The sequence below is a fragment of the Oncorhynchus nerka genome, linkage group LG28, assembly GCF_034236695.1.
Source record: "Oncorhynchus nerka isolate Pitt River linkage group LG28, Oner_Uvic_2.0, whole genome shotgun sequence".
Taxonomy (NCBI): domain Eukaryota; kingdom Metazoa; phylum Chordata; class Actinopteri; order Salmoniformes; family Salmonidae; genus Oncorhynchus; species Oncorhynchus nerka.
The window spans coordinates 70,979,537-71,001,863 of record NC_088423.1 but is presented as its reverse complement, the minus strand read 5'-3'; the positions used below and the strand labels follow the sequence as shown (position 1 = coordinate 71,001,863).

At 41.6% G+C, this 22,327-nt stretch overlaps 3 protein-coding genes across 8 annotated transcripts in view; all 3 read left to right on the top strand.

Annotated features, from left to right (window-relative positions):
• The window catches only part of vat1l (vesicle amine transport 1-like), a 33,327-nt gene extending 29,453 nt beyond the window's left edge, over window positions 1-3,874 (top strand). Inside the window, exon 9 of the mRNA XM_065013071.1 lies at window positions 1,437-3,874. Coding sequence (XP_064869143.1) covers window positions 1,437-1,535 — 99 coding nt within the window. The 3' untranslated portion in view covers window positions 1,536-3,874. The remainder of the gene's footprint in view (window positions 1-1,436) is intronic.
• Window positions 3,875-5,278: 1,404 nt separating this feature from the next.
• Window positions 5,279-7,166, top strand: clec3a (C-type lectin domain family 3, member A). 2 transcript variants are annotated; one of them, XM_029639818.2, is made up of 3 exons: window positions 5,279-5,501; window positions 5,613-5,699; window positions 6,685-7,166. In XM_029639818.2, the coding sequence occupies exons 1-3, from the start codon at window positions 5,393-5,395 to the stop codon at window positions 7,080-7,082; spliced, it is 594 nt and encodes a 197-aa protein (XP_029495678.1). In that variant the 5' UTR covers window positions 5,279-5,392; the 3' UTR covers window positions 7,083-7,166. The 2 variants fall into 2 exon arrangements, with proteins under 2 accessions (XP_029495678.1, XP_029495677.1); XM_029639817.2 differs by having other exon boundaries at window positions 5,607-5,699.
• Window positions 7,167-9,687: 2,521 nt separating this feature from the next.
• Window positions 9,688-22,327, top strand: part of LOC115113640 (ubiquitin carboxyl-terminal hydrolase 47-like) — a 23,325-nt gene continuing 10,685 nt past the window's right edge. Inside the window, exons 1-9 of one of the 5 annotated variants that reach the window (XM_029641514.2) lie at window positions 9,688-9,941; window positions 14,423-14,482; window positions 15,701-15,895; window positions 16,505-16,618; window positions 16,762-16,915; window positions 19,987-20,083; window positions 20,192-20,337; window positions 20,537-20,616; window positions 20,928-20,945. In XM_029641514.2, coding sequence (XP_029497374.2) covers window positions 9,897-9,941; window positions 14,423-14,482; window positions 15,701-15,895; window positions 16,505-16,618; window positions 16,762-16,915; window positions 19,987-20,083; window positions 20,192-20,337; window positions 20,537-20,616; window positions 20,928-20,945 — 909 coding nt within the window. In that variant the 5' untranslated portion in view covers window positions 9,688-9,896. Of the gene's footprint in view, window positions 9,942-14,422; window positions 14,483-15,700; window positions 15,896-16,504; window positions 16,619-16,761; window positions 16,916-19,986; window positions 20,084-20,191; window positions 20,338-20,536; window positions 20,617-20,924; window positions 20,946-22,327 lie in introns of all 5 variants that reach the window. The other 4 variants (XM_029641513.2, XM_029641517.2, XM_029641516.2 and 1 more) reach the window with 4 other exon arrangements.

Below are 22,327 nucleotides of genomic sequence, written 5' to 3'. Positions count from 1 at the left end.
ATGAGAGACTACATGTGTGGCTGTTTTATGAAAATATGGGAATATTTGGCCAAGGAAATATTTTTGGTGGTCTCATGGAAGGTCAAATAGCTAGGAAGGGAGACATTAAAATCAGATTTAGTGAAGTAGCAGCAAATATGTTTATTGTGCAACTAATGAGCATGGAGAGCCTCACAAGTTTAACGAAATGACATCTTTCAGTCTAATACGGTTATTTACTTACTTTTGTAGTTCTTTATCAGTAGCATGCTTTTTGAAAATAGTTAGGCCTAACTGTCCTCTCCAAATTTAGCTGGAATTTAGCCCGAAAGGATTTGAGAAATATGATTGGTTGACAATAAGCCTATGACATTAGTCTACATCTCGTCTTGCTGTGCAGAATATCAGATCTCAGCAATGATTGGAGAAGTGTTTAACATCACCAGTAGGCTACCACATTCTTATGATATTCATTTTTTTTTCATAAACGAAAAGAGACAGGTTGGAATGTCTGACTGAAATACGGGACAAAAAAATAAATTCTAAATGAGTGGTTTTTGAATTTGTTAATCAAATGCAGAACTTAATTGTATGGTTGTGGGATGTGGAAAAGGGGCCAAACTGCTGGACTGTCCAGCACAATCCGGGACTTGTAGTCACCCTAGGTTAGTAAGAGTTGTCCTGCTGACTGTTTAGAAGCAGTTAGCTAATGTTAGCATGCTAACGTTAGCTAGCATGCTAAGGTTCGCTGTCAAAGCAGATCCTCCACACAACCATCTCACTGCCTCCTTCAATTTTAAATCCTGTGGTTTGCAGCTTAAAGTTTTAGGTCAAGGGGAAACCTAGCCAGCTGCTGTTGTCTAACAAAGGTAGCAGCAGCCAGTAGCTAGTTAGCTTCACAACTACCTAGCTAGCTAACGTTATTTAGGTTGCAAACAACATAAATATTAGGAATATAATGACAAAGCAAAGAACAGAAACGACTCATAATTGTGCAATAATCAGTGTGCATTTATTCATTTATTGCTGTTTTAGTAAAGTGCCCTAGTAGTTTTATTGTGTATTTCCAAATCCTGAATCCATCCATACTATTTGACTTAGTGCAGCCAGGCTCAGGAAGTCTGCCCCAGTGCCTCCACATGGGAACTAATTTGAATATCCAAGTGTATGCCAGTGTTGTTTCTGAAACGCCAAGCAGGGACACAGAGAAAATCTGCTTTTTAACATCCTTAATTATATATATTTTGTATTAGTAATCTATTTAATTCATATTGTGATTAATTGTAGGTAATATTTCATAACAAATCTGGAACACTGTACAGATACTTTAATATCTGTATCCTTTGTTCCTTGTCTTTGGATGTTTTCTTATAGATACAGTTTATACCGTACATGTTGTGTATTGGTACTCTATTCTGTATTTGGATAAATTACAGTGTGTTCTGTATTCTGTGTAGATGGCCAGTGACAGCACAGAGACCAGTGAGGCTGGTGAGGAGGAGGAGGAACATGAAGGGGACAGTGACAACAAGGAGCGCATGCCTTTCATCCAGTAGGCCCAGGTACGGCACCACAACTGGCCTGGACACCTCAAAGGAAGGAGGTGGAGCGGGGGATTAGTTCCATAACAGATGACTCCACAACCCGAACTACGCACCGTGAACTCAAACCTTTGTACAGTATGTGAGTGTATGTTTGTGTGCTTGTGTGTGGGTCTGTTGTCTTTTGTTATGTAAGATGTTTGAAAGACATATGGAAACTCATAAGACACTGGTTGTCAAAGTTGCCCATCAGCTAAAGTGCCATTCACTATCCAGTATTAAGATGAGCATTGTGTTGCTGAACAAATGATGTTAAGAGATGCTTAGACCTATCTGCAGCCTCGTCATTGTTCATTGTGTTCTATGGCAACCTTAACAAGGGAGCAAAGTAGGAACGCAGTGAATAAGGGGTTGATTATGTTGCTTTTAGGGAAAATACGAGAGTGAGTGATTGAGTGTTAAAGAGAACAGTAAGTGAGTGAGAGTGAACCAGGCACATAAGTGATATTGACCATGCTTGTACTCCTGTCTTGATGGTTGAAACAAGAGGGAAACTAGGAGGGTGGGTGTTAGAGTAAACATCTCCTCTAAGCTATATTCCCCTTTCTCTTTTACCACTATTATGATGATGAACACTATGAACACTTCATGAACACTAGTCACTCTGATCACCCCATTACCACTAAATACACAGCAAACCCAGAGCAGATTGGCCCTGGGCTATTTACCTCCACCTGCTGCAGTGAGTTTATCAAAATCACTCTCTGAGATCGTTTCTCACCCTCCTCTCTCAGGTTATCTTCAGCAGTGTGTGAGCTAGGAGAGAGTATTAGGAAATGCCACTGTAAATGCCTGCTACCATGTTTACCGACACATTAGAGATCCGACCTTCTGCAATGTTGTTATGGAATCACCAGTGCCTTTGAGCTAGAAGTCTGCAGCAGTCTTGTAGAAGATTTCAGTATTTGAATTGTACCCATTCCACAAACACTAACTTTCATGGTGGTTCTGCCAAATGCCAGGTAGCATTCTGAGTGTGTTTCCTACATTTCTGCAACTAATAAAAAATAAGAACGATAATGTCAGCTTTTGGCCTCATCCATAGTCCACATTTCAGACAAACAATGCAGAGAGAAATGGCATGGTGGCCAGGTAATGATGATGATTAACCACACCCGTTTCTGTTTAGTCTGTGTTCTTTATGTGTGTGTGTAATAAGTTGTGTTACATTTACTGGCTGGTGCCTGTGTATATTGTACTATGCCTCCCAAACAGAGTGCCAATGAGAGGGAGGACTAAAGACACATTCACTTACAGATGAGCTGATGGGCCATCAAGAATGGAAGTACTATTGCTGTGGATACCACAGGACAGGAGTTATTCGTATCAGATGTTACCATCTCATGTGAGATGGAGTATGACAACTGTATTGTGCTACCAGTCTTATCCATATGGAAAGTGTGAAATCAATCATCCAACGTACAAATCTATTTATTCATTAAAATATGAAACTACCATTGATGGTACGGAGATGAAAGCTATTCAATCGCCTTGTTATAAACAGTAAATCTAGCTAAGGCAGCTATGTTTCATATAACTGCAAGCTTACATATTACCTTCAGGAGTATTCCCAAACCAAAAATACATGTAAATGTACAGACACATAAATAAATGTACAGACACAGTATAAAACAGCATACAATTCTTGTAACTTTGCAAGTGAATAGAAAATATGATACATTTTTGTATGTACCCTACTGTCTGTATGGAAAGAAAGGGCCCAGTTATTACATGGCTGTAGAAGTGATTGGAAAGTAGTCAGCTGTGCTTCTCCAAACCCACTGGTGAAGAAATACAGTTCCACACATTTCATTGATCTTTCATTTGCCACTTACAACATTCATATGATCTTTTAATTAGCTAAGTCACATTAAATGTCACAACATTTTATTCAACATTTTATTAGCTACATCACAACATTGCACCTATATTTCCTTTCATGATAGACTTGGCAATGGTGCTGGAAATCAAGTATATTAATGAAGGAGAACAGTACATCTAAATGTGAATGTCTCTTTGGGTTTTCCTGTTAGTCTAGGTCTAGAGTGTAGAGTAACTTGCAGTGTGTATGTTTGTGTTTCCATGGGAGGTCATTATGATGGATAGTCATCTTGCCTTAAAAGTTAAAAAAAGATAAACAAACTATGTAGGTGTGTTTAGTACTGTAGCTGGAGCCTGATTACAGACTTATATGAAGCTATTGTTTAACGGTATTTGTTGGTATTAGTGTTTTTGTTATGTTATACTGTACGTAGTCCAGTTCTGTTTACATGAATAAATGTTTCTGCAGAGCATTCTGGGAAAGCTGTGTGTTTTTCTTGGCCTGTGTCATCTGCAGGTTTTCTCCACAAGCCACCCTGTGAAAGACTCCCTATAATATCACACTCTCATAGGCTGGGGTATTTCTCCAAGAATGTACAGTATGAAAAATGATTTAAGCTTTAAATCCATGGTAACTTTCTCACTGTAAATATCTGCCTGTTAACAACAGTAAATAGACTTTGACCATGGTTACTTTAAGTAGCTCTGCCGATTTCTTAGATTCTTATCTGATTAAGTCATAAGGATTCAACATGAATGACTGATTTTCATCTCTCCCAATCACTTTGAGTCTTGATATTCTCTTATCATCCCTTTTCCACTTATAGCAGTGGGGTATGTACACCTTTATTATGCAATATAAATGAGGTTGGTCCTTTGCTATTTACTGGCAGGCCGAAGATCTTTTACTGTTGTTATGCTCCAATGCTGTAATCTATTTGAAATATGGATTGCATCCTTTTAGCATTGTGTAGCTAAACCACTTTAACTATGTGGTCATATTGCAACTCTCAACAGCCCTAGACTATTATCTGGATGAGACCAGGGTTACAGAGTGTTGTTATGACATTGTGATTACTTTTCAATGTTGCTCTTCAGGTTTTGGGAATTAATTCATGCAAATGGTTTCACACAGACATCATTATTTACTGTATCATTACACCTAATCAAATTTGAATGGTATCTCCATTAATGTTTAAGTGCTTGGGCATCCCGGCTCTCTCAATCAGACAGCAGAGTTTTTCTTAACACTGCACCACTCTTCCATCTGATCTGTCTACTCTACAACATCACAGACTAAAAAGAACCTCTGCTGCACCAGAGCTGTGAGCTGGACTTCCTCGGCTCTATTAAGCTCCCTGTTTTCCATGGTTAGGTTACACAACTGAATCTGTATTTTCAGCACATTTGAATGAGATATAATTAGAGTTGACAAGCAAAATGTCATCATCCTCATAATGTTTTGATACATTGGGAGACCTATCTATGCATTTGGTCATACAAATAATGTTGGTGACATGGCGTATAAAATAACAAATCTCTTAGCCATCTAGGGAGTAACAACATTTATTTTTCCGGGTTAATTTACTGTGGGTCAAATGTATCCATGCACAGGGGAATGGTGGGAGGTCAGATACAGAAGCTATCAGATATTCTCATGCAGAACAATCTGTGCAGTGTTGCAGTCCATGAATTTACGGCTTGTTTGTGAAATGGATGGGGAAAACGGTAAATGAATTGCACCTTGTCCCAAGTAAATATTTATGAATGGGCAGAAACAGGGGCATCATTGTTGTCACCCCACCCATGGTATTTGAGATCCCCCTGACGTTTGAAAAAACCCAAAGTTACATAGTGTCAGCCAATGAGAGGTGAATCACTGCAGGAGCAAACAGTGAGCCTGTATATAGTGAACTGCCCACAGTGCGTTGGGCTCCTGTGTCAATGTTAAAAGGTGTGCCCTTTTTCTTTTGTCGGAATTTAGTGCAGACATGGCGCGTCTGGTTCTCCCCATCTTTTTGGTTATCTCTCTTACCTTGCTCCACCAGGGATATAGCCATCCATCTCGTACCAGGAAAGCAGTGCCAGCACCACAGAGAGGTAACACTCACCACACACACTACACTAAACTTCAGTGGCTCTACTATGTTTTTCTGTACATTTTCTCTCTGACATGCCTGCCTGCTTGTCTGTGTTTCTATGGAGATGCAGCGGCAGATGAGGATGATGTAAAGTTGCAGCTGGAGAAGCTGTGGCAGGAGGTGAACTCCCTGAAGGAGATCTCGGCTCTGCAGACAGGTATGCTGAGCTGGCTGCTCTGTGCGCTCAAACTGAGTGCTGCTTTATGGCCAGGAGGGTTTCAAAGAGGAAATGCTTCTCATGAGGAAATGTAGCTGTTACTCATGCAGATTTAGCAGTTACTGTATGTTTCTTATGGGTTAGGCAGGTGTATACTGTATGTACCTTTGGTACATGCACTCTTGGAGAAAATAAATTGTGCTGTCTGGAACATAAAAGGGTTATTCGGCTGTCCCCACAGGAAAACCCTTAAGAAAATGCTTTTTGGTTCCAGGTAGAACCTTTTTGATTTCCATGTAGAACCCAAAAAGGTTCTACCTGGAATCAAAAAGTGTTCTCCTATGGATACAGTCGAAGAACCCTTTTGGAACCTTTTTTTCTAATAGTGTGGAATTAATGCAGAGAAATTATGATTTTGTATTTATTATGGTAAATCACACTAACCCCAGACATTTACTAATGTGCTCAGTCACCAGTAGAGGGCAGGAGTACTCTTACCTTCAACCTCATGCCTCACAGCAGCAATAATGATGTTGACAGAGCACTGAGTCATGTGCTGTGGAAGATAATGCAGTTGAATTTCTGGAGCACATTGCGAAATGTATGATGATGGATATAAAAGTATTATGATGAAACAGGTTCTTTATACAGGGAGGGTGGAAGAACAGAGTGTTATAGTCTCATATAGTATGCCTCTGTCTGAGTTCCTCCCACTGAAAGGGCTTATGTCTTATTTTGGGAACTTGGTTTAGGAAACATGGATACAGATGAAAACCTTTGCTTGGTCCTACTAGTCTTCATTATGTCTGATTGATATTCTATAGATTAGAAAATGTCAGTGAGACATTATACACCAATATATCATGTAAATATATATTTTGTTTGTTTCAAATTATTCAGTAATATTTGAGCAAGGTAGGTAGGGTTATTGCCTGAGGAAGTTTTAAGGAGATAAATGTACTAAACTGCTTCCCTCTGCTTCTAGTTTGTCTTCGTGGCATCAAAGCTCACAGGAAGTGTTACCTGACCATCGAGGAACCCAAGCACTACCATGAGGCCAATGAACACTGCATCGCATGGGGTGGAACACTTGCCACTCCACGTGACCTCAATGAAAACAATGACCTGAGGGACTATGCCAAGAGGAGTGCGCCAGGTACCAAGGAGTTCTGGATCGGTGTGACAGACATTGTGAAGGAGGGCCAGTATGTAGACGTCAACAGCATGCCCATCAGCTACTTCAACTGGGACAAGACCAAGAAGCAGCCCACAGGGACAAAGAGGGAGAGCTGTGTTGTGCTCTCACTGGCTGCACAGGGAAAGTGGCATGATGAGGTCTGCCTTGGCAAGAAAAAGTACATTTGTGAATACCCCATTCCCTAACTTGTGTACCACCATGGAGACCAGATGGTTGTTGACAACCTGATGATCATTTATGCTCGTCATTAAAAAATACATAGGAAATGGTTCCAGTGTGAGTCTCTCTTTCACCTTCACTGTATTATACTGCTAATCAAAATGTCCAATTTGCTTTAATTTATGAGTTTGTGAATTTGTAGAGAAGTTGAAATTCTAGGTAAACAATGACCAATTCCCTTCTGTACTCCCACTTGCAATAATGATTGTTAATGTGTTCATTGTTTAATAGTTATTTTAAAATAACAAGTAGATAGGGCACACTGCTAGGCCTACCAAAATATGCCACTTGATGATTGATACAGGACTAGACCTTACAGTAGATTATATTCTAATCTCTGATATTGGCCATAACAGACAGACAGCCAGACATAAGTTACACCCATACATACATCCATCCATACATAGGCCTACATACATACAGGTAACTGCCAAAATAAAGGAAACACCTAACATAAAGTGTCTTAATAGGGTGTTAGGCAACCACGAGCCAGGACAGCTTCAATGCATCTTGCAATAGATTCCACAAGTATCTGGAAGTCTATTGAAGGGAAGCAACACCACTCTTCCACAGGAAATTCCATAATTTGGTGTTTTGTTGATGGTGGTGGAAAATGCTGTCTCAGGCGCTGCTCCAGAATCTCCCATAAGTGTTCAATTGGGTTGAGATCTGGTGATTGAGACGACCCTGGAATATGGTTTCCATCGTTTTCATGCTCATCAAACCACCATCAAACCATTCAGTGATCACTTTTGCCCGGTGGATGGCGCATTGTCATCCTATGTGGCAGTCAAAATAATGGCCTGCCCAGCATTTTTACACATTACCCTAAGCATGATGGGGTGTTAATTAATCCACTGGATGTCATAAGGTGAACGCACCAATTTGTAAGTCGCTCTGGATAAGAGCGTCTGCTAAATGACTTAAATGTAAATGTAAATGCTTAATTAACTCAGGAACCACATCAGTGTGGAAGCACCTGCTTTCAATATACTTTGTATCCCTCATTTACTCAAGTGCTTCCTTTATTTTTGGCAGTTACCTGTACATACATGCAGTGGTGGATTTAGGTACTGTATAGGCGGCACCGGGCACCCACACAAAAAATATCGGAATGGTGATATTTGCGTGATCAGTTTTCTATCTCTCATTTGCACGTCACGTCATTGATACATGTGGGACTCTGGGTCAATTAACCTTGTCGGAGTGGGCTCCCTGATTCTAGTTTGTGAGCTAGGCAGACCTCAGGTCTCCCCACTTGAAGCCTGAATTAGGAGGAGCGGGGGAATCTATCAAATAGCGCAACTCTAACTTTTTACAGTAAAATCAGTCAGTGGGGGCTGAAGGGGGCCCAGGACTAGGGAGCCATACAAGCTAGAACAACCACTGCATACATTCCCTACATACTTTTTATATATACATATATATATTTTTTATTAACAACAAATCAACACAGAAAGTACATGGGGGAACAGAAGTATATATAAATAATATATCAAGGACAATTGGGCTAGGGGGTACAATATCACATGCACATCATGTACACTTACAATTCTAACAGTTTTTTTGTGTTAGTAGAGTATTTAATTGTCTTAAAATATAGTTTAAAAAAACAATTGTAAGGTAAGGAAATGTAGTGTTTTGTTTGTAAATTTACATTTGTGAATATGAAATTTGGCCAAAAGAATATGAAATTAATTACATCAAATTGTTTCAACTTATTTCTATCATAGGTAAAGAATCCAAGCAGTACATCTCTCCACAATAATGTAAAATCTTCATTATAATCTACTGATGTTTTGCCACAGTTTCCTTACATGAATACAATGCCAAAAAAGATGCAACACCGTTTCTGGGTGGTCATTACAAAAGGTACGATTTAAGATTATGTTTTTCTTAAACTTCTTCATATAGTGGTTGACAGGATAATATTTATGAATAATTTAAAGGAAATTTCCTTAATTTTAACATCCACACTTTTTCCCAACAGATATGATCAATAAAACCGTTCCAAACCGTTCTATAACGTATAGATACAACATCCTGCTGAAACAAGGTTCGTATAGCTCGGTGGTTGAATGGACCAAAAGAGAAATACATTTTTCTACAGATGAGTCAACAGGGTTAATGGAAGGTAGGTTCTGAGGGTCAGGTCTTGACACGTTCCTGAATAATAAAGCAACACCTGAGGGAATGGCATCTAAAACATTGCAAAATATGTAGGTGTTACAGGGATCTTGTAAAATGATTTTTTAAAATCCTTGTAACTAAGTTTTTTTTAAACTCTGCATTTACAAGTTGGCTCACCAATAGGATATTATTTCGGAACAAATATTCTAAAAACAAATAAGTATGTTTACACAATATATCCCGATTATTTCATATATAATATCTGTGTGGAGAAAAATTATTCTTATAAATGAAAGACAATGACAAGAAAACCTGGGGATGAAAAGCACAGCGTTTCACTGGAACTTTGTCAATATTATAATTGTTAACATGCACTACAGACTTGATCTACGTACTTGGGTTATCAGTGACATCAGAGATGTTTAAGGATGTGACGATGTTACCTTCCCTGAAATCTCGGGAAACTGAAGGCTGTCCATTTCCTCCCCATTGATAGCTGTGTGTTTGTTTTCATACAAGTTTTTATTAGTTTCAGTTTAGTTCTACAGACCCTCGGGTTGAAAAAACACAAATTATGTTTTTGTTCACCGTCGTGAAGTTTTCCCGTTGACATCGAGCTCGGGTAGATGCCTGTATAAATTGTCGCACAAATGGAAATGGTGCCCAGCGAAGAGAACCAGCTCGTACCGAAAGAGGTGAGATTATCATAGCCAGTTACAGAACGGGTTTCTGGCAACAACGGGCCCTTAGTAATCATCCTTATCACAGTCAATGATACAATCAACTTTTTAGTTAGTACAGAAAATTAGTTGGTGGCATTATCTACTGACGCGTAAAACCGCAATGACAGAGCTGGCTAACTAACGTTAGCTTTCAGCTAGCTAGCTAGTTAGAAAAGATTGCTAGCATGCTAACCATAGCTAGCCAACGTTACTGTAGCTTTAACCCCGACTGGTTCGCTCAAAACGGCGTAGGAACGTTGAACTAGGAAGTTATGATGGACAAGAGGTAGCCAGCTAGCTACATGGAAAATAAAACAATTGTAGAGTAATAATGCAAGTTTTTCTTTAGTTGGCTAGCTTGCTAATAATGTCGTTAGACATTGCTTTGAGCTGCTGCTAACGTTAAATTGTAGTTGGCTAGCTTGTCAAAGCAAAGGCGAACTAGCCAGCTGGACGGTGTCGTTGTCGATGACTAGCTAGTTTCAGATCGGGTAAACAAAAAAGTCCTTGTTCCAGGTAACGTTAGCTAGCGAGAGTTAGCCAGTTGGCTATCTATTTTTTCTAAGCATCAGTCTCACATGACATTTTGGTTTCATATCTAACGTTAACTATTTGATATATCGTGTACATAAAATGTGCTATTAGCTAGCTGTGCTAATGTTAGATGTTAAGTGTAACTTAACTAGCTAGTAAGTAATGGTTCAATACCCTATAATTAGGTCTAACTGTTAACAATCTAAACGTTTTTATGACACTGTCAGTACCTCCTTGTTAACATTTCATAGGGTTGTTTGTGTCCACAATTTCCACACGAAGATTTATTGTAGCTAATACGGCCACAGTCTTGCCCGAGTTTGCTGAAATATAGTGCCACGGGCTGTAGACGGTGAACTGCCTGCTTTCATTGCAATCAGAAATAATTACATTGTCTTGACATATTGTGTTAATCGCTTTCCAACCTTTTGTAAATGGTACTAGAATGACCATTTAAATCTTATAGTAACTTAGAAATGTGTATCTAGCTAAAAAATAATATAATGGCAGATCAAGGATAAAAACAAGGAGTGTTGCGCCTCTGTTTAGGCTGGTATTAGGGCTGAGTCTGGAATGTTGGCCTCACTAGGATAATACATCTCCTTAAAATGGAATTGACTAGTTTTAATCTGCTCTGGACAGCCGCGCTCAATAATCAAGTGTTCCCAGTGCTGAAGGTCCAAACCGTTGTGCTGCTGTGCTCCGCGAAGCCTTGATCAGTCCTCTCTCCATCCCCCTAATCACACAGCTGAAACCATTATTTCAGCTCTATGCAGGGCTCACTGCTCTCCATGGCCAAATTCTGATAATCTCCAACCCTATACACATCGCTGCCTGGGCCCCTGTCCCTCTGCATTTGAGCATGGCTAGGCCTCATATTTCAGTGGATGTCTTGTGTAAAATAATGGAGAATCGTCTTTGTTATCCATTAACCAAGCAAGAGAACGATTCTTTCATTTCTGTCTCAATTTGAACTGGAACAGGTTAGGTGACACAGCTTTTTTGACAGCACCAAAACTCAGTTTAAATATGTTATTGTCCAACCAATGAAGGCAATAGTCATTATTTGAAGCAGTAGCTTCACAACATATCCACTCCTGCCTACTGTTAAGTTGTCCAGAGGGAACTGGTTGGTTTAAACTTTGTAGAGCCACCTGCTAGCTGCTGTTAAAGCGCTTGACAGAAGTTGTGTGCAGTGGGATGAGTCAGCGGGGTGGAGAGTGTTTTTGGCCTCTGAGGTTAGACTTAGTCCTCGAAATCTGGCATTGAGCATAGGCACACCTGCTGTTGTATTGTTATACAATTGTTCCGGTTTCCTCAAGTAAAGCAAGGTCTGCAAGTCAAATATTTCATTCTCGGTAAGTTGTGTAGTTGCTCTTTAAGGAATACCTAGGATAGGATAAAGTAATCCTTCTCACCCCCCCCCCCCCCTTAAAAGATTTAGATGCACTATTGTAAAGTGGCTGTTCCACTGGATGTCATAAGGTGAAAGCACCAATTTGTAAGTCGCTCTGGATAAGAGCGTCTGCTAAATGACTTAAATGTAATGTAAATGTGTAGGCTAGCTTCAAACACTCATGTAATTTCCTCTGTACTGGTGGTGGCCTTAGCCCTTGCGCAGGCCTGTTGCGTGAGCAGACTTTCCTAGGAGGTAACAGGATGTTAATACTGTGTAAGGGCTATTCTATTTACTAGAAGTCGACCGATTAATCGGAATGGCCGATTAATTAGGGCCGATTTCAAGTTTTCATAACAATCGGAAATCAGTATTTTTGTGCGCCGATTTATTAAAAAAATAAATGTATACCTTTATTTAACTAGGCAAATCAGTTAACACATTCTTATTTTCAATGACGGCCTAGGAACGTTAGGTTAACTGCCTTGTTCATTGGCAGAACGACAGATTTTCACCTTGTCAGCTCGGGGGATCCAATTGCACTCCACAAGGAGACTGCCTGTTACGTGAATGCAGTAAGCCAAGTTAAGTTGCTAGCTAGCATTAAACTTATCTTATAAAAAACAATAAATCATAATCACTAGTTAACTACACATGGTTGATATTATCTAGCGTGTCCTGCGTTGTATATAATCTGACTGAGCATTCAAGTATCTGACTGAGCGGTGGTAGGCAGAAGCAGGCGCGTAAGCATTCATTCAAACATTACTTGCGTGCGTTTGACAGCAGCTCTTTGTTGTGCGTCAAGCATTGCGCTGTTTATGACTTCAAGCCAATCAACTCCCGAGATGAGGCTGGTGTAACTGAAGTGAAATGGCTAGCTAGTTAACGCGTGCTAACTAGTGGGACGGAAGCTATACTGTTATACTGGCAATACTAAAATGCCTATAAGAACATCCAATAGTCAAAGGTTAATGAAATACAAATGATATAGAGGGAAATAGTCCTATAATTCCTATAATAACTACAACCTAAAACTTATTACCTGGGAATATTGAAGACTCATGTTAAAAGGAACCACCAGCTTTCATATGTTCTCATGTTCTGAGCAAGGAACTGAAATGTTAGTTTTCTTACATAGCACATATTGCACTTTTACTTTCTTCTCCAACGCTTTGTTTTTGCATTATTTAAACCAAATTGGACATGTTTCATTATTTACTTGAGGCTAAATTGATTTTATTGATGTATTATATTAAGTTAAAATAAGTGTTCATTTAGTATTGTTGTCATTGTCATTATTACAAAAAATAATAATAATAAATTAGCCGTGTAATCGGTATCAGCTTTTTTGGTCCTCCAATAATTGGTATCGGCGTTGAAAAATCATAATCGGTCGACCTCTAGTATTTACGTTCATTGTCATGTTTGTTTTTTCCTTGAGATTTTATAAAACTGTTAGTTTCAGACCTTTCATAACTATACTAGGGACATTTTATCTTCTTTCCCCGAAAGTATGTCTACAGTTTGTCAGATGTGCAAATGTAATTTGTCAGTTAATGCAATGTAATTCCCATGGCAACTCATGTTAGGCCTAAATGTTCTTTTGAAAACCAAATACCCAAGCAGGTTAACAAGCCCACTCTTGCTTTCCCTTTATGCAATGTTCACAGTTCCCGAGAAACAACATGCATAGAAAAGTTTCAGTATCTGTTTCAGGAAGAGTCAGTTGCCCTCAGGTGCTACTGTCAAACCAGGAAGTAAAGATACACTTTTTCCCATCCCAGACTCATCTTGATTGAAGAAAAAATGTGATCTTACAGACTGGAGTGACATGAAAATGAGACTGAAAATTACAGGCTGAAGTTCTACTGAAATTCTGGGTTTTCTGCCAGCCAGTGACTATAGACCAGGTTGTTCTCTCACCCTCTGAAGGCTCTTCAATAAAGTTAGTATTGATGTAGGCCTACTGATGCTGGCTGTTAGATTGCTGTTATTTGCTCTATTGGCAGGAACATGTTTTTCGGTGTCACCTGACTGGTTTAACAACAGAAATCCAGACTAATAACTCTGGTTGTAGTTAAGTAATAATTCCTCTGTCATTTAGCCTAGATTCTCGTATCTGTTCTGTGTAGTGCATTTGTGTCTGTGCTCTATAGCACCTACGGCTGCATGTCAGCACCTTGCAACATTATCTGTGATAAAAATACCCCTAATCTTATAATTCATTCGTGTTGACATCTGCGGCTTGTTTGTAGCATCGGCCGGGTCATATTTTGCCAAGATCACCAGCTTTACATAGTTAGTTGTTCTGTCTGTTTGATTTTAATAATACCTACAGTATTAGTGGTGGTGTTTAGAAGTTAATTGAAAGCGTGCCATTCCCAGTTATTTAGTCTGAGCCGGTGTGCTTGTGGATACATAGAGAAACTCTAGCATGTTGCATAACTGTTTTACTTCTCGGTAACAGCTGTTTTACTGTTTTAATCTGTGTTTAACACTCCTCCTCCCCATGTGTCATTAGGGTATGTTTTGGAGTTGCAGGCAGAGTATTTTCGATGAGATGAAGAAGAGGTTTTCTCAGGTAGTTCCTCCTAGCGGAGTGGATAGTCTGACTGTGTGCAGCTTACTGTGTGGGGTTTGCTGACGACTGCATGGAGCATCAAGTTTTTGCTGTCCTGAATGTTTGGCCAACCTACTACCAGCTGGTCCCTGTGCCTAGACCGTAACAAAATAGTAACATGACACATGTAGTTGAAATAAACAGACCATAGGCATTTTTGTTTGGTGGATGACTCATTTTGAATTCTTTAGGAAAATACAAATGGTTCTTCGATTAGGGAAACATTTGTCAAATGCTAACACACCACACTCATGGACTATAATTGTGGACAGTTAAATAAAGGTCACAGTAAGCACTGACCATGTAATGGTGCTGATAGACCTTTTAAGCATGTGTTATTACGTGAGCCTCACTGAAAGTTGTTTTGGTCACACAGACACCACTATGTCTTAGACAGGTTTCTCTTGTGTCATTCCTGGAAGGCCTGCTTTGGGGAAAATAGTATGATACACTGTAGTAGACATTGTAATCATAACAAATGTTGGCTTCACTAGATTAGCTGAATAACTAGCCCATCATTTCATAAATAACATGGACAAAGCCAGACTGAATAGAAACAATGAGGTCTATAGGTTGCGATGGTGTGAGGCTCTAGACACGCAGATGGTAAACCAGACTAGCCCTATAGATTCCATGTATGCATGAGGCTCAAATCTTGATCTATCATTGCATGTTATGATTTTTGGTCAATTTAATAATGTACTGTCATCCCGTCCCTTGATGAGTTACCAGATTAACCAGATATTTTCAGTTTCCTTACTGATGACACATTCCTTATGGAGGAATTTTTGGCACTATGATAGTTTGGAAGCATGGCTCTGTTCCAGTCTCTAATGTTCCTCCCTCTCTAGGTTTGGGCTATTTTAATCTGCATCTTCCAAGAATGTAATGCAACGTGAGGTCCACACCGTAGGTCATATAATAGTAATCCTCCATTGCACCACCCGCCTGCTCTAGTTTCTTGTCTGGTGTTCATTCGCCTGTTATGATGACATTCACGTGTGAGTATGAGAATGCCCTACCCACTGACTGTAGTCAAATCTCTCGGCTCCCTGAATGCATGCAAATAACCTGGTGATAACATTTTTGTGTTAATATTTTGTCATGAAGTAGAACACTGAATGGAGAGGTGTGTGTGCTCTGCACTCAAGGTGTTTGTATGTGTCCTGTATCCTACAGATAGAGAATGCGGCGGAGGAGCCCAGAGTGCTGTGCATAGTCCAGGACACTACCAATGCTAAGACAGTCAACGAGAGGCTCACCCTCAACTTGCCAGCCTCCACCACCCTTCCCAAACTCTTCGAGGATGTGGCCTACAAGGCGGGCTATGTGAACGGCACCTTTGACCTGGCATGGCGCAAGACAGGGGACATGGTGAGTCTGTGTCCTATGACAACCTTATGATCCCAGGTCCCTTTATTGGATCCTGGTGGTGGTGGGGGGCTTACGTACTTGTGTAGTCCTCCAAAACGTCCGCCGTTTGCTCCTCCTCCGCACATGGCTATACTGTCAACTGAGCCGCACTCACTGACCAACGGCTTGAAATGGTGTCGTTTGGATCCTCCCCATAGTGTGTAAATAGCTTTATGTACGCCAGTCTTTCTTTCCTGTCCCTGAAGTAATCTGAAGCTGGAGTTATCTCACAAGAGTAGGTCAGTGGATTAAGCTCTCTTTCCGCTGCTGGCTACTCCCCCCTCCCTCTTCTACAGCCAACATTACATGACAAAACACTGCTGCTTCATAGCATGCTCCACAAACTGGTCCTAAAAGCTCATCTTTTGAATGATCATGGTGAGGATTCTCCTTATGAATTCAATGGGAACCTCTGATTGACAGGTTGATTAGGTTGTATTGTGGGGAAACTGACATTTTTCAATCTCAAATCCTAGTTTTATTTTGTTTGCGTCTGCTGTTTTCTCATGTTCAGAACTGCCTGTCCAAACTGAAGTTTTTTTTTTTCTCTCTTTTTCTGATCTGCCGCAGGGTTCGCTGGATCCCAGCAGTGAGATGTCCCTCACTGAGTTTGGGTTTGAGCCCGGGAAGAGGAACTTCCTCCAACTCACAGACAAGGACGGAGAACAGCCTCAGATTGCATCGGTGAGTGAGTGGGAAGATGAGTTAATGGTTAATATGAATACCAGCATACCTAGGGCATTCCCCTGGAGGAGGGATTGACATGCAGCTCATTCTTGGTAGACTAGTGGTAGCTATGAGCTGAAGCTTAATTCTCCTTTGTGTAGGATGAGTCGGGGACAGCGGGCAGCAGTGGTCTGGATGACAGCTCCCAGGAGCGCTTCATCGGCCCTCTGCCCAGAGACTGCACGGTGGGCTGCAGCAGTGACTACAGCAGCCCCAGCTACTCCTACTCCTCCATCCTCAACAAGTCTGACACAGGTACACCCTTTCTGTCAACAGCATATTCTTGACCTCACTTCCTGTTACGTAACCTCACCCCCCTGACAGCTCACTTCATGAAGCAGATGCTAAGCTACAGGACTGTTTTGCTAGCACAGACTGGAATATGTTCCGGGATTCCTCCGCTGGCATTGAGGAGTACACCACGTCTGGCTGGCTTCATCAACTTGCTTCATCAGTAAGTACATTGATGTCATCCCCACAGTGACTACGTACATACCCCAACCAGAAGCCATGGATTACAGGCAGCATCTGCACGGAGCTTAAGTGTAGAGCTGCTGCTTTCAAAGAAGACTATAACCTGGAAGCTCCCGCTATGCCCTTCAACGAACCATCAAACAGGCAAAGCATCAAAACAGGACTAAGATTGAATCGTACTACACCGGCTCCGACACTCGTTGGCTGTGGCAGGGCTTGCAAACTATTAGACTACAAAAAGAAGCACAGCCGCAAGCTGCCCAGTGACACAAGCCTACCAGACGAGCTAAATTACTTCTATGCTCGCTTCAAGGCAAGTAACACTGAAACATGCATGAGAGCATCAGTTGTTCCGGATGACTGTGATCACGCTCTGTAGCATATGTAAGACCTTCAAACAGGTCAACATTCACAAGGCCAGACGGATTAACAGCACATGTACTCTGAGCAGCCGCTGACCAACGGGCAAGTGTCTTCAGTGACATTTTCAACCTGTCCCTGACTGAGTCTGTAATACCAACATGTTTCAAGCAAACCACCAATGTCCCTATGCCCAAGAACACTAAGGTAACCTTCCTAAATGACTACCGACCCGTAGCGCTCACATCTGTAGCCATGAAGTTCTTTGAAAGGCTGGTTATGGCTCACATCAACACCATTATCCCAGAAACCCTAGACCCACTCCAATTTGCGTACTGCCCCAACAGATCCACAGATGATGCAATCTCTATTGCACTCCACTGTTCTTTCCCACCTGGACAAAAGGAACACCTATGTGAGAATGCTGTTAATTGACTACAGCGCAGCATTCAACACCATAGTGCCCTCAAAGCTCATCACTATGCTAAGGACCCTGGAACTAAACACCTCCCTCTGCAACTGGATCCTGGACTTCCTGATAGGCCGCCCCCAGGTGGTAAGGGTAGGTAACAACATCCACCACGCTGTTCCTCAACACAGGGGCCCCTCAGGGGTGTGTGCTCAGTCCCCTCCTGTATTCTTGTTCACTCATGACTGCATGGTCAAGCACGACTCCAACACCAAGTTTGCCGATGACACAACAGTGGCCTGATTTGTAAAGGCCTGACCGCAAACTAAGGTATCAATCTACCCAGACATTTACATTTACATTTAAGTCATTTAGCAGACGCTCTTATCCAGAGCGACTTACAAATTGGTGCGTTCACCTTAAGACATCCAGTGGAACAGCCACTTTACAATAGTGCATCTAAATCTTTTAAGGGGGGTGAGAAGGATTACTTTATCCTATCCTAGGTATTCCTGAAAGAGGTGGGGTTTCAGGTGTCTCCGGAAGGTGGTGATTGACTCCGCTGTCCTGGCGTCGTGAGGGAGTTTGTTCCACCATTGGGGGGCCAGAGCAGTGAACAGTTTTGACTGGGCTGCGCGGGAACTGTACTTCCTCAGTGGTAGGGAGGCGAGCAGGCCAGAGGTGGATGAACGCAGTGCCCTTGTTTGGGTGTAGGGCCTGATCAGAGCCTGGAGGTACTGAGGTGCCGTTCCCCTCACAGCTCCGTAGGCAAGCACCATGGTCTTGTAGCGGATGCGAGCTTCAACTGGAAGCCAGTGGAGAGAGCGGAGGAGCGGGGTGACGTGAGAGAACTTGGGAAGGTTGAACACCAGCATTCAAATTGAACAGGAAAAGGCACCAACTGTCTGCAAACACTGACTAAGATAGCATTGTTGTTTAATGGGCAGACAATATCCAAGGTATTTTGGGGTCAAAGTAGTGGAAAAAAAATCACTGGGCCGCCTCATCGTAAACAATAACATCGTGATTCATCATTATCGGCACCTATTTGTATACAATTACATCATCATCATCAATCACCTTTGCCACCTTTTTTTCATAAACAATTCAATCGACAACGATGAGACCGCCTATAGGGAGGAGGCCAGACCTGGCCGTGTGGTGCCAGAACAACCTCTCCCTCAACGTGATCAAGACAAAGGAGATGATTGTGGACTACAGGACAAGGAGGACCGAGCACGCCCCCTTTCTCATCGATGGAGCTGTAGTGGAGCAGGTTGAGCGCTTCCAAGTTCCTTGGCGTCCACATCAACAAACTATCATGTTCCGAACACACGAGACAGTCGTGAAGAGGGCACGACAAAACCTGTACCCCCTCAGGAGACTGAAAAGATTTGGCATGGGTCTTCAGATCCTCAAAAGGTTCTACAGCTGCACCATCGAGAGCATCCTGCTTTACTGGTTGCATCACTGCCTGGTATGGCAATTGCTTGACCTCCAACCGCAAGGCACTAGAGAGTAGTGCGTACAGCCCAGTAAATCACTGGGGCCAAGCTTCCTGCCATCCAGGACCTCTATACCAGGCTGTGTCAGAGGAAGGCCCTAAAAAATTCAAAGACTCCAGCCACCTTAGTCATAGACTGTTCTCTCTGCTACCGCACGGCAAGCGGTACCAGCGCGCCAAGTCTATTTCCAAAACAGCCTCTACCCACAAGCCGTAAGACTCCTGAACAGCTAATCAAATGGCTACCCGGACTGTTTGCATTGCCCCCCCTTTACGCTGCTGCTACTCTCGGTTTATTATCTATGCGTCGTTACTTTAACTTACGTACATGTTCATATCACCTCAACTAACCGGTGCCCCCGCACATGGACTCTGTACCGGTACCCCCTGTATATAGCCTCGCTATTATTATTTTACTGCGTATCTTTAATTATTTGTTACTTTGATTTTTGTTTACTTAACACTTATATTTTCTTAACTGCATTGTTGCTTAAAGGCTTTTAAGTAAGCATTTCACTGTATTCGGCACATGTGACAAATTACATTTGATTTTGATTTCATGTCTCTCCCCCTCTGCAGGATATGTGGGTTTGGTTAACCAGGCCATGACCTGCTATTTGAACAGCCTTCTACAAACACTGTTTATGACCCCGGAGTTCAGAAATGCACTGTACAAGTAAGTACCTGTTCTCGTGAAGCTCTTTGTATTGTTCTACTAAACAACTGTATTTAATGAAGAGCTTTGTCCTAAAACTATTTTCTACTTGTCCACTGTTCCCTCCAGCTGGGAGTTTGAGGAGTCGGAGGAAGACCCGGTTACCAGCATCCCTTACCAGCTACAGAGGCTGTTTTTGCTGCTGCAGACCAGTAAGAAGAGGGCCATCGAGACCACCGACGTGACCCGCAGCTTTGGCTGGGACAGCAGCGAAGGTGGGCTGTCACACTGCTACATCTAAGCAGCCTCCCCGTAACCAAGAGGAGCCCAGGCTCAACCTCTTCTGATGTTTTGATAAAGGAACTGGAAGAGTGTGGGGGAAGGGGTACTTTGTTTTGTCACACAGTTCACTGTGTCTTAACTGGTCCGTGTGTGTTTGTCTCTTCTGTGGTGTCTGCGTATCTGTGTTTGCAGCCTGGCAGCAGCATGACGTCCAGGAGCTGTGTAGGGTCATGTTTGATGCCTTGGAGCAGAAATGGAAGCAGACAGAGCAGGTATGAAAGAAAATTTAACCCTGCCACTTGTCTGACAACACTAATCCAGGGAGCCAATGAGGGCCTCCCCCAGGCCCAGAACAAAGGGCCTTCTGTGGGAAGGTGAGAAAGAGCCAGTAAGGCTGAGGGTTAGCGTTTTCTGATCTCAGGAGTTTGGTATTAACCGTAAACACTTAATTCACTGTGAATAGAAGCACTAGGCTACTACACGTGAGCTCCTGTGTTTAGCTGTATTTGTAAAGAATGCTCTGCATTATCAGTGGTTAATCAAAGTCCCATTTTGATTTTTGCTATATTTGTGTCCCCAGCAGCAGTTTTCTCCACTTACGGTACTTATTTGAACTTCTATTATTGTCTTCTTAAACTGTTTGATTTTATTTGTCATTTAAAAAATTACATGTACACATTACATGCATACAAAAAACGTGAACGGGATTGCACAATAAATTCAGATTTATTTCTGCTGTGGTCCCTATTTCTTTGGGTTGTTGGACATACACAGTGTACAAAACATTAAAGCCTTCCTAATATTAAATTGCACCCCCTTTCACCCTCCGAACAGCCTCAACTTGTCAACTTGTTGTGAAGTTGGCTGGATGTCCTTTGGGTGGTGGACCATTCTTATTACACATGAGAAACTGTGTGAAACTGCTTTGCAGTTCTTGCCACAAATTGGTGCGCCTGGCACCTACTGCCATACCCCATTCAAAGGCACTTACGTTTCTCTTGCCTATTCACCCTCTGAATGTCACACACAATCCATGTCTCAAGACATAAAAATCCCAATCTTACCTGTCTCCTCCCTTTCATCTACACTGATTTGAGTGGATTTAACAGATGACGTCAATAAGGGATCATAGCTTCCACCTGGTCAGGGAAAGAGCAGATGTTCATAATGTTTTGCACACTCAGGGTAGATTAGTTACATATTCCAGATATATACAGACATGAAAATGTTTTTTACTTTTCAATCAGCTAGCCTTTACATTCTATTTAAATTAGGTTATTGTTGGTATGGCTTTAAGTTGCTATGGTAGTTTTATTTTTTACTCCACAGCACCGGAATATAAGAAAGGGTTCTTACCAGATATACTCTTAAATTTAACATGGTGAAGGTCTCTGGCGCAGGTATTATGCTGGTGGACATCTCTAAATAAACATAATTGGATAGGTATGTGAGGGCTGAGAGTGGACCTTACCGAACTAGTTCAATTAACATTTATTTTTACACTGATAGCCACCCTAGCTGCTTAAAATGCTGGACCTCCAGATAAATTCAAGGGCCGGGGGAGTTAAAATACAATTCTTACAAGCTTGTTTTAGCTGGTCTGTGGCTTATTCTTTAGAATCAAAAGTTTTGAAATCTCAAATGTTTGTGGCTGCTGAGCACACATTTTATTTAACCAGGTAGGCTACTTGAGAACAAGATCTCATTTGCAACTGCGACCTGGCCAAGATAAAGCATAGCAGTGTGAACAGACAACACAGAGTTGCACATGGAGTAAACCATTAACAAGTCAATAACACAGTAGAAAAAAAGTCTATATACATTGTGTGCAAAAGGCATGAGGAGGTAGGCGAATAATTAACATTTTGCAGATTAACACTGGAGTGATCAGATGGTCATGTACAGGTAGAGATATTGGTGTGCAAAAGAGCAGAAAAGTAAATAAATATAAACAGTATGGGGATGAGGTAGGTAAAATTGGGT

Bases quoted from the DNA above. Each gene is read 5' to 3' on its own strand.
- clec3a (XM_029639817.2), top strand. From the start codon at position 5,393: ATGGCGCGTCTGGTTCTCCCCATCTTTTTGGTTATCTCTCTTACCTTG. The intron at 5,502-5,606 runs GTAACACTCACC...GTTTCTATGGAG, and splicing joins AGTGCCAGCACCACAGAGAG to ATGCAGCGGCAGATGAGGAT. The intron at 5,700-6,684 runs GTATGCTGAGCT...CTCTGCTTCTAG, and splicing joins GATCTCGGCTCTGCAGACAG to TTTGTCTTCGTGGCATCAAA.